Raw genomic sequence first — 12,198 nt, forward strand, 5'->3', positions numbered from 1 at the left:
TTTTTTTCTTTTTTTTTGCTGAAAAAGACTGACCCTGGGCTAACATCCGCGCCCAGCTTCCTCCACTTTATGTGGGACGCCACCACAGTACAGCCTGACAAGTGGTGCGTTGGTGTGCACCTAGGATCCGAACCCGGACCGCCAGCAGCGAAGCACACGCACTTAACCACTACTCCACAGGACTGGCCCCTCACATCTCTTTTTTATGTGGAAATTTCATTATTTTTGGGCTTGTAATGGAATTTATAACTCCCTAGATATTCCTGAAGTGACTTTTTTGTACCAGTAAAATACAATACATGCATTTTCATGTTTTTATGGAAGGAAGAAGAAAAGTTAAACGATAGACCCTTATGGAGAGAAAATAAGACACAAAGTATACCATTTGCAGCAGTTTAGACAAACTCAGTGATTTATAGCAAGAATATAAGTTTTAAGGCATGGGGTCAGACTGCAGATGGATTGATTTCAGAGAATTGGTCTGGGTTTAGAATTGCTTTTAAATGAATCGTTCTATTTTAAATTGCTTACAAGTGTAATGTTTTGTGTGTTACTTTTTTTGTTTGTTTGCCAACAAGACTCGTATCTTCTCACCTGTTTCATCCTTCTGCTTCTCCCCTGTCTACTGCCTTTCCGAAAATAGGACTCAACCGTGAAGTTATAGCAGATGACTTGCCTCATCCTTTTGGCTTAACTCAGTACCAAGATTACATCTACTGGACAGACTGGAGCCGACGCAGCATTGAGCGTGCCAACAAAACCAGTGGCCAAAACCGCACCATCATTCAGGGCCACTTGGATTATGTGATGGACATCCTCGTCTTTCACTCCTCCCGGCAGGCAGGGTGGAATGAGTGTGCTTCCAGCAACGGGCACTGCTCCCACCTCTGCTTGGCTGTGCCAGTTGGAGGTTTTGTTTGTGGATGCCCTGCCCACTACTCTCTTAATGCTGACAACAGGACTTGTAGTGGTAAGCTGCATTTCCCTCCAAAGCAAACTAGAATTAGAGGAGAAAGCAGAGTTTTGAAAACACTGTAGTTTATGTTCTTTCTAGAGTAAAAAGTTGTGGAAGTCCAGGATTGATCATTTGTTTAATAAAAGGAAAGGACTAAAGATGGAGAAATGCAAGTTTTTGTTACTTATTATTTGTTTGATGATAGCTAGTTGATGTTATGGAAAAAGTGATGTTAGGAAAATTAAGTCTTTTACCCTTGGGCATTAAATATTTAGTGCAAAATTTGCATAGCTTCTTGAGAGACAGAGTCATGCATGTGTGCTATACATAATTCATATTTATTCATTGTAAGGAAAAGGAAGAGAAATGCAATCAGTATAACAAAGGGAATCTCCAAAATACAACCTCTTTTTCCTTTGAAGTTCATAGAATAGTCTAAAGATAAAAAATTTAAATGTGTAAGAGGCCAGGCAGAAAAGGTGTATGAGTAAATTTAGCCCAGTATGAAACAAGAGCAAATAGGTGAGGAATCAGAGAGCACATCCTCTGAACGTAGTGGGTGGTTGCTACTTAATTCCAGCTGATGTTACCAGATTTTCTCATCCAGTCATGAATCCAGATTTTTTTTTGGCTGTAGCATCTCCTGATTTTTAAATGTTTGCAAGTATTACATACTAAATACACACATGCATATACACACACACTGTACTAACAACAACAAAACACAGTTTGTAAGAAACATTGTTGGCTTGGGGAAACCTGGTTTATGACTCAAGTATATATGAAGGCCCATGTCGTGGTGGATAGATAAGATTAAATTGGTAGATATGATAAAGAAATAGAGAATTATTCATGAGAGAAAAGTAGGGTATGGTTCACTAGGATAGAAGGTAACAAGACTGCTGTAAGATACTGGATATAATTAACTATTGAAATTACTTTATTCTGTGCCTGAAAGTATAAGAAATCACCTAGGAAAGGATTTAGTCGGTCCTGATACAGGGCTTCAGTTGTGAAAGAGAAAGAACGTAAGTTTATAGTTTAATGATTTGGAATCTCTGCCACACGTTAGTTTTGTGTTTTACTAAAGCAACTCACATTAACTTTTTAAGCCTTAAATTTTCCCAGTTATAAGATGAGAATGATAATAGTAACTACCTTATAGGGTTATTGTGAAAATTAAATAAGATATAACATGATTTGATTGCTGTGGAGAATGGATTTGAGGAGGAAAAGAAGTGGTAGCAGGGAAGTCAGTTAGACTAGTGTGGTAAGGTAGGTAGACTTGGACTGGGGTGGTGGCAGTGGTGATGGAGAGAAGCTGATGGATTCAAGGTATATTTTGAAGCCAGAATGAACAGAACTTGTTAACAGGTTGTGTGTGGGGAAGGAGAAGAGGGAAGAAGCAAGTGAATTCGAAATGTCTTCTAGAAGTGACATCTAGATTTTTGGTTTGAGCAGTTAAGATGATGATGAGGAAGATGAGAGAAGATTAGTTTTCAGGAAGAAATAAAAAATTTAATTTTAGGTAGGTTTATATTGATTTTCCTATGGGACATTGAAATAGGTATATTAAATTAGTAGTTGGATAGAAGATTCCAGAGCTCAGAGGAGAGACATAAGGTTGGAGATATAAATTTTGGAATTGCCAGCATGTATTTAAAATGAGTGAGATTACTTAGGAAGAAGGTGTAGAGCTGGGGTCAGCAAACTTTTTCTGTAAAGGGCCAAAGAATAAATATTTAGGCTTTTTGAGCCCTATAATCTCTCACACCTATTCAGCTCCGTCCGCTGTAGCATGAAAGCAGCCATATTTTAAAATATATGAGGATTTTAATGTGGCTGAATTCTGATAAACTTTATTACAAAAAAAAAAAAAACAGGCCAGATTTAGCTTGTAGGCCATAGCTTGCCAACTCCTGGTGTGGAGAAAGGAAGGGATCTGGTAACTGAAGGAACTCTGGTTGAGGAGGGAAAGCTTGCAGTGGATACTGAAAAGTAGCAGCCAGAGAGGTAAGAGGAAAGCCAGGAGAGAATAGTGGCACAGAAGACAAAAGATAAGATTGTTTCAAAAAAGAACTGTTTTGAATGCTGCTGAAAGGTTGAGTAAGGTGAAGCCTAAGATAGTATCCATTGGATTTTTGGATAAAGAGGTTATTAGTCACCCTGAAGAGATTAATTTCAGAGAAATAATGGTGAAAGATTGGAGTAGATCAAAAAGTGAATGGAGAAAAGGAAGGGGAGGTAGTATGTATAGATGTCTTTTTCAAGAATTTTGACTTTGAAGGGAAGGAAGAAATAGGGGTAATAACTGAGGGAAGATGGAGACAAGAAGAATGTGGAAAGACCTTTTGAGATCAGTATTGTTTTAGCTGCTTATACTCGTGTGTGTTGGTTTGTGAGTAAGGCCATGAGAAATCAGTGCTGAGTGTCCCTTATATCTGTCTTTGGCTACCTTTCTGAATAGATCAGTAGTGCTTCAAGAGGCTTCCTGGTGTGTGCTCTTTTTATAAGAGTACCATTTAATATTTGTGTAGACATGTATTAGATTTCAAGGCAAAATGCAAGAGAAGTGTAATGCAAAGTAATTGCCCTCAAAAACTTTTCTACCTTTGTGTAATTTACTCCTTAACATGTATTTCAAAAGCTAAATCAATGATGATCATGTTGTTTCTCTGCTTACTACCTTACAATGGCTCACCATTTCACACATAGTAAAAACCTAGTTCTTATAATGGCCTACAAGTTTCTACACGATTTGCTTCTCTAACCTCAGCTTTTACTATTCTCTCCCTTGCTTTCTCCATGACGGCCATACTTGCCTCATTGCTGTTTTCAAATGTGCCAATTACTCCCACCTCAGGACCGTTGTACTGCTTAGTTCCTCTGCTTGGAATGTTTTTCCTACAAATATTTGCATGGATATACTTCACCTCCAAGTCTTTGCTTAATTGTGACCTTCACAGTGAGATCTGGGCTACCCTATTTAAACTTGCAAATCATCCTTCCACCCTGTCTGGCATTGCCAGTGCCCCTTACCTATACTTTTTCTTTTTCCCATAACACTTATCACTCTTTGATATACTATATAATTTATATACTCTACTATTTATATACTACAACTTTTTATTATTGCTTATTGTCTATGGGAATAAAAAGTGCTGCTTCATGGGGTCTAGTTTGTTTTTTCACTGATATATCTTAGGGGCCTATGATAGCACTTGGTAAATAGTAGTCATTCAAGAAATTATTGTTAAGTAAAAGAATGAAGAAGCGGGACAGGATTTGGAAAAACATGTGCTCTTCCATTCAACAGGTTTGTGACCTTGGAAAAATTACTTAACCTTTCTTTAACAATTACTTTTCCTTTCTGAGTTTGCTCACCTGTGAAATGAAGATGATAATTTTGGGGATTAAATAATATCTAGTATGATGTATGACATGTTGGAGGTCCTAAATAAGTGTTTGTTTCTTTTCCTTCCTAATTCTCTGAAATAATTTTATTTTCTTACTTTCAAAATCAGGGCTATAGGGTTCTCCTTAGTTATCATCATCTGATGCTTGTTTCTTCATTTGTTTATTTGTTCTGTCAATGTATACTTACTGAACACTTACTACATACTGGGCATTATTTGAACCAGTGGGGAGTGTAGCGGGTGAATGAAATAGACATCAGTCCTTGTGCTCATGGAGCTTACACTCCAGTGGAACAGATAACGAACCAACTAAGTAAATGATATCATGAGTTTGATGAAGATAAGTGTTATGGAGAAATATTAAGAGCAAGAAAGGGTGGAGAGGAGGATTGCAATGTTAAATAGGGTGAAGTCCTTACTGAAAAAGTGACGTTATATCAAGAACTGAAGGAGACGAGGACATGAGCTATGTAGATACCTGGGAGAAGACCTATCAAGCAAAAGGGGGCAGCAAATGCAAAGTCCCTAGGGAGGAATGTTCCGGCATGTTAGAGGAACACCTGGGAGGCCAGTGTTGCTGGAACAGAGTGAATAAAGAGATTGTCAGAGAGGAAACAGGAAGCCAAACTGTGTAATCCCTTGTTTAGTACTGAAGTGGCTGGACTCTGTGGCACCTTTGTGCAGATTGGGAAAAGATGTAACTCTGGGCAGATGCAGTCACACAAGTGCATGGCTTGGCTAATGAAGTGTGGGCTGGACTTGAGTCCCTGCTCAAGGCCTTTGGCACAGTGCATGAATGGCACAGTCAGATGTGGTGGGCTTGGCCTTGTAGTTTATGCTGTTCTACCCATGAGCAACGCTTTCCTTTAAGCTACAGGTGAACACTTGTGCCTTCAAAAGAGAGCTGAAAAGCTTCCTCCTACTTATACCTCATCCTTCAACTTCTGCATGTGGCTGTCTTCACTGTGGGAATGCAAAACTCAGACAACTTGATAGGATAGTTTTTAAGGCACCATTCTGTAGGAGATGAGGGAGTGGTGGTTAGAGGTTACATAAATTAGGATGGATTTAGGTTTACAAAATTGCACAGTCTTTGTCAATTTAAGTACCAAATGACTTGTAAATAAGTCAAAACATAAGCTTCCTCTTAGAAATATTGAACCAGTTAATTGTAATTGTTTTTGTTTTTGTTTTGTGAGGAGGACCAGCCCTGAGCTAACATCCAAAGCCAATCCTCCTCTTTCTTGCTGAGGAAGACTGGCCCTGGGCTAACATCTGTGCCCATCTTCCTCTACTTTATGTGGGACGCTGCCACATCATGGCTTAACAAGCAGTGCGTCATTGCGCGCCCAGGATCCGAACTGGCGAACCCTGGGAGGCTTGCAGCAGAGCGCGTGCACTTAACGGCTTGCGCCACTGGGCCAGCCCCCTTTTTTTTTTTTTGAAGTTTATTCAGGGAGGCTGAGTCATTAACAAATCTTCATCTTCTTTCCTGAGATTTTTTTTTTTTTTTTCTTTTTTGGTTGTTGTTCCACAGAACCCTTTGTTCTTTTTTTTTTTTATTATTTTTTTTGAGGAAGATCAGTCCTGAGCTAACATCTATTGCCAGTCCTCCTCCTTTTTTTCCCCTTTTTCTCCCCAAAGCCCCAGTAGATAGTTGTATGTCATAGTTGCACATTCTTCTAGTTGCTGTGTGTGGGACGCCGCCTCAGCATGGCCAGACAAGCGGTGCATCGGTGCGGGCCCAGGATCTGAACCCGGGCCACCAGTACCAGAGCGCGTGCACTTAACCGCTAAGCCACAGGGCTGGCCCCTAATTGTAATTGTTAATGTCACCTGAAGACTTTTTGAAATGAGCATTTATTTTGAGCCATATTTATTTGGCTTTTTCTTAATCCACGTTTCTAGAACACTTAATTGTGGAATCTTACTGAAGGTTAAAACTTGACTCAAAAAAAGTACCCAGTAAAACATACTAAGAGCCAAATATGTATTTGAATAACTGTTTCTCGGGCAGGAAAAGTTGGCAACTAAAGCTCTGGGATCTTTCTTCTAAGTCTCATTGTATGGTGCTTATTCAGTTGGAAACTTACAATTTAGAGGCTTTTTTTTCCCTTTTTTCTTGATTTATGAGGAGGTAGTATACTGCCAAAAAATAATTCTTTTGGAAAAAAGATGGGAGACTTGTTAGCTACTCTGTTTTGACATGTGTTCTTACTGCTTAAGGCGTGGGTTCCACTAAAATTGCTAAAAGTTGTTAAATCAGTATGTGATAGACTCCATATAATAGTTCCAGTGGGATCATTGGAATACTTGCTAAATCTTCCAAGCTGGGTGTGGGCTTTTTGCCAGTGAAGAACTTAAATAAAGCAAAATTTCAGTGTTATGCATACATAAAGCAGAATTTCAGTGTTGTGAATACCAAGTTTTTTTGTGAGTGCCAATGAGTTTCTTTGGGATTTAAGCCAATATATGTTTGGGTGTAAATGTAAAGTAAACCAGGGAACCACAAATAATGGAGCTGTGAAGAATGGGGTTTGAGAGAAATAAAACAAGGAGTTCTGGCTTGGCCATTTATGTTTATATCCCTGAGAATGAAAAAATTTTACTGCATTTAGGTGATGACTGAGCACCAAGAGAATAGAGTATAATTGTGGAATTTTTATATATATTTTAATGAAGATTTTAAAAATGCTATTAGACTTTGAATTTGTTGGTAACTCTGTCAAATGCTGTTCTTTTCTAGATGTTTTCCTGCATTAAAGATGATTACATAATGATCAGAGGCCTAGTCCCTAGGAAAGGGAAATGTCTCTGTTACATTTCCTCTTTTCGTAAATTTAGGGCTTCAACTTAGCATCAGAGCAGAATATTTTTTAGTGAAACTACAAATACAAGGTTTATTATGAGGATTAGAGATAATGAGTAGAAAGCATTTGTTTTTATTAGTTGTGTGTGTGTGATTCTTACCAGCTCCCTCTCCCTGCAGCCATCATTTACACACAATGCAAAATAAAGCCTATCTCTGCAGTCCATGCAAATTTCTTTAATTCCCATTAATACCAGGTTTATTACTGCTACTACTTTATAATAATAAACAATAGTTATTTACTTTACATTTGTATAATACCTTGCAATTTTTGTATTGAACTATAATTGACATAATGCCTTATAGTTTTTAAAGTGTTTTCACATGTGTGGTAAAATTCTTATAGCAGCTCAGTGAGCAGGACAAGATAACTATACCTTATTTTAGAGTTGACTTTGACTCAAAGAAATTCAAAATCAAGGGACTAGATAGTGAAAGAGCTGAGACTAAAACCAGTCTTGAAATTTCTGCTTTGACCTATGGAGGCCCAGGCTTCCTGCCACCCACAAGAATAGGTTATGGAGGAGTAGGGTTATTCACTTGGTAGACAAGGAGGATTTTTGTATATCTTTATCAAATGCTTCATTGAAATCAAGTCTCCTGTGATACCACTATGGACAAGATGGAGGAAAATAAGCTTGGTGGCTGTGTCGTTGGGGAGATTCTTAACTGGTTTGGTAACCAGAGTGCTGATAAGTGTCACCTTGAAGAGAGTTTCTAGGGCATACCACAGGGTTTTGTCCTCAACCTTACCTCTTCAACATCTGTGTCTCTTGTATGAGATATAGGTAACAGGCTGATCACAAATCTTTGAGGGATACAGGATTTAAATTAACTGTGTTTCAGATTTACTCTTTTCTTTCTTGAAGCTCCAACTACTTTCCTGCTCTTCAGTCAAAAGAGCGCCATCAACCGCATGGTGATTGATGAACAGCAAAGCCCTGACATCATCCTTCCTATCCACAGCCTTCGGAATGTCCGGGCCATTGACTATGACCCACTGGACAAGCAACTCTATTGGATTGACTCACGGCAAAACATGATCCGAAAAGCACAAGAAGATGGCAGTCAGGTAATTTAGGGCTCAGTTCAAAATCCATTTCTTCTGCCTAGTAATTGGACTAACCAACCATTCTGTTTTACTTAAGTCTTGACTCTGCTTAAGTCTGTGTGTGTGTGTTTAACTGAAATTCTGGATCTAACAGCTTTGTTTCCTCCTAACGATCTTTGAGTAAACAACTGTTTGATAAATGCTATTGGAATGAAAATTGTATCAGGATAACATATGCTCATATGTTGGTAATGACTTTTTTATTGCCACGCATATCATTATGGTTCCATTTACATGGAGGGTTGGAAGCTTTGAAATCAAATAGATCTTGGTTCTGATCTCAGTTCTATCACTCGCTAGGATTCTTAAGAACTTTTTAGGTGAAAGGAATGTAAAGCACCATAGCACATTACCTGTTACATAGTAGGGACTCAATAACTAGTTATTACTAGTTAACTATTATTTAAAAGGTTCAGAGGATAGGAAACATACAACACAATCTCAATAAAATTAAAAACATCTAGGATATTTTATCATTAATCCAATGATTTTTTTTTTTTTTGGCAAACATTATTTGGTGACTATGGGATGGGAATGAAAATATTATCAACAAAACTTATCTATGCTTACATACCAGTCATGGTTTACATACCACTATCCATACTTCTTTGGCTTCTTTCTATGGCCAAGCAATGTTAGACTAGGATTACTATAAATAATTACTTGTCATCTTCCTTATAGCAGTGATATTAAGTTGGATTTTGAATGTATTAAAATTTAGGGACATTATATTACTGATTTTTGATATGTCTTATCTCACAAAAAAGAGCAAAGAGATAATGTATTTAGGTTGCTGAGGAATCATCTAAGGGTATAGCTATAGAGGTATGTTGCAGATGCACCTTATACTATGTAGCCCAGGACTAATTGGCTGATAACTAGTAGATAGAAGTTATAGCTGTTATTATACAGCCAAGGACACAACACATAAATGACAATAGCCTCATTAAGGAATATGTTACCTCACAGATGCTGAGTAAATAATATGTACTTTATTCAGGTAGAACAGATGAACAAAGCCTCTCTTTTTGCTTGGCTTTGTAAAAATAAATTTTTTTGGTGGATTTGGGGATTAGAGAAAGACATGATTGATCCATGTGGTTTGTAGCCCTGACTAATTGCTATTGTCTCTAGAGCAAAGTTTCTCAACTTCAGCACTGTTGACATTTTTGGGCTGGATAATTCTTTGTTGTAGCGGGCTGACCTGTACATTGTAGGGTGCTTAGCAGCATCCCTGCTTCTACCCACTAGATGCCAGTTATACCCCCATAGGCGTGTCAATCAAAAATGTCTCCAAACATTGCCAGATGCCCCTGGTTGAGGCATTTGCAAATGCAAAATCGCCCCTGGTTGAGAACCACTGCTTTAGAGGTATTTCTAGGGTGTGGTTCTAGCCACAGTTGTCTCCAGTTTGCAGAAGACAGCTGCCACCTTCTCACTTTCATCTCTAATCAATGCACTGTCAGGTTCTTAGAGCAACTAATGTGGTCTCAGCTCTCTCTTCTGCCCCATGTCATAATAACCAAAGGGAACATTTGAAATGCATGTTAACAGAGAAGCACATTACCCATTAAAAAATGTATCAGTAAGAAATGTCCCTTGAGACTTGAGAGTTCCTACTCTGGTGTGTGACCACATAAGTGTAAGCATTGTGAGTGATCACTTCAGGGCTCTCTGGCTTGGAGTCTAATTTTCTGTGTGTGTGTGTGTGTGTGTGTGTGTGTGTGTGTGTGTGTGTATCTTTTTCTTTCCCCAGGGCTTTACTGTGGTTGTGAGCTCAGTTCCGAATCAGAACCTAGAAATACAACCATATGACCTCAGCATTGATATTTATAGCCGCTACATCTATTGGACTTGTGAGGCCACCAATGTCATTAATGTAACAAGATTAGATGGGAGATCAATTGGAGTGGTGCTAAAAGGCGAGCAAGACAGACCTCGAGCCATTGTGGTAAACCCAGAGAAGGGGTATGTTACTAAAATGCCATTCAGATGTCTTGGCATCTGAGACCCTCATCACCCTTCCTTTTTAGCCCCTAGTTACTTATCTTTAAGTTTTGTGTGCTCCTGTGAAAAACTCGATATTCTCCATCCAGCTGCCCCTGCATTTTCTTATATCCTTGCATTCTGTAATTTTACTGCCTAAAATTTCCTTCTTTAGTACTATTGCTTTAGTTCTAATTTCGACCCATACCTCCAGGACCATTTGAACTGCAACATCCTCTCTGCAGTTTTCCTTAATCTACCCCACCCCCAGCCAGGTGTGATTTTTCACCTCTCTCAAATACCCAGCACTCCATATCTGTGCCTCTCTAGTTATACTTAGTCGTTTCCAATTTACCTTATACTGAGTTGTTTTTATCTTATATTTCCTACCAGACTTTATGTTCCTGTATGACAAGAACTAAAATGTCTTTTTTGATTTAATACAGTGCTTTTCATGTAATAAATAGTACTTATTTGCATCTGAATGAATGATAAGGAATTCAGCAGGGAAAATAGCTTACTTCAGAAAAGTTATAGAAAAGAGATGAACTCAAAATTAAATATAAGAAATGATTCGTATGTGACATTTTTAGTTGTGAAATGGACTACTTAGAGAAGGAATTTAAAATTTTGTGTCCAGATCTCTCTGGGTACTGCTTTTTTATCTTTTATTTATTTTATTTAATTGTATTATTCCACAAGCATAGATGTGCCTGTGTCTAACGCTTTGTTTTTGTTAATCTGTGAAAGTTAGCTTTCTAAGAATTTCTGTGTACCTTTTATTACTATTATTGAAAGTGATGAAAGTATCCCATGGTCTTCTAAAAAATATATTCTGAAATTAAAAATAAGATTTTAAAATATTATTCTGCCTCCTTTTATCTTAATCAACAAGAATATTCTCATTTTGTATGGTTTCTTCCTTTGGTAAACTTGTTTCTTCCTTTCTCTTCAGCTATCTGTATTTTACCAATCTTCAGGAAAGGTCTCCGAAAATTGAACGGGCTGCTTTGGATGGAACAGAACGGGAGGTCCTCTTTTTCAGTGGCTTAAGTAAACCAATTGCTTTAGCCCTCGATAGCAGATTGGGGAAGCTCTTTTGGGCTGATTCAGATCTCCGGCGAATTGAAAGCAGTGATCTCTCAGGTACCCGAGAAATGTGTTTCCTTATTTTTATTTGAGTTATTGAGATATTCATCATTAGCATTTGTATTTTTCTTCCATTGTATTTTTTTTGTACACATTTCTTTACAGTTTTATTCACTAAAAGTAGTCAACATCAAGTTGGTTGGGCAGCACTCTTTCTTCAACCATTAGCATGGTTACTCCCTTTGTTATCTAATGACTTGCCAATTTTCTTGATTTGGGCTCTGTAAATAATATATTTCTAATGCATCTCTTCTCCTTTCCTAATTCTTCTGCTCTAGTTTATGTTCTCATCATCTCTGGGCTGAATTCTAGCCTGTGATTAGTCTCCTCCCTACTGATTTTCCCCCCTGAAAGTTTATACACTGTTTCTAAATTAATTTTCTGAGGCATGATTTCTAATTATGTCATTATTGTAGTAAAAAAAATCTTCAGAGTAGTCTCATAACCTGAAGAAAAAAGTCTAGTTGTACACTTAAGTTGGCATTTGCCTTTCACAAACTCATCATCAAACTCAAATGATCTTAACATTCCTGGTGTTTTAACCAAATTACATCATTTCTTGGTCTTCAGATGTACTTTTACTTTCTCATTGTCTACAATCATAGTTACTTCCCCTCCCCTCAGTTTCTGATGTCCAAATACTCTGTATGGCCTCACTAGTGATCAGGGAAATGAAATTAAAATAATACACTGTTTATATCTATCAGAATGG

General features: G+C 37.9%; 1 protein-coding gene across 1 annotated transcript in view; it reads left to right on the top strand.

The window, feature by feature from the left end:
* Positions 1–12,198, top strand: part of LRP6 (LDL receptor related protein 6) — a 176,060-nt gene that overhangs the window by 136,986 nt on the left and 26,876 nt on the right. Inside the window, exons 12-15 of the mRNA XM_058558744.1 lie at positions 644–970; positions 8,110–8,312; positions 10,108–10,319; positions 11,293–11,483. Coding sequence (XP_058414727.1) covers positions 644–970; positions 8,110–8,312; positions 10,108–10,319; positions 11,293–11,483 — 933 coding nt within the window. The remainder of the gene's footprint in view (positions 1–643; positions 971–8,109; positions 8,313–10,107; positions 10,320–11,292; positions 11,484–12,198) is intronic.

This window comes from Diceros bicornis, chromosome 17 (genome assembly GCF_020826845.1).
Source record: "Diceros bicornis minor isolate mBicDic1 chromosome 17, mDicBic1.mat.cur, whole genome shotgun sequence".
Taxonomy (NCBI): domain Eukaryota; kingdom Metazoa; phylum Chordata; class Mammalia; order Perissodactyla; family Rhinocerotidae; genus Diceros; species Diceros bicornis.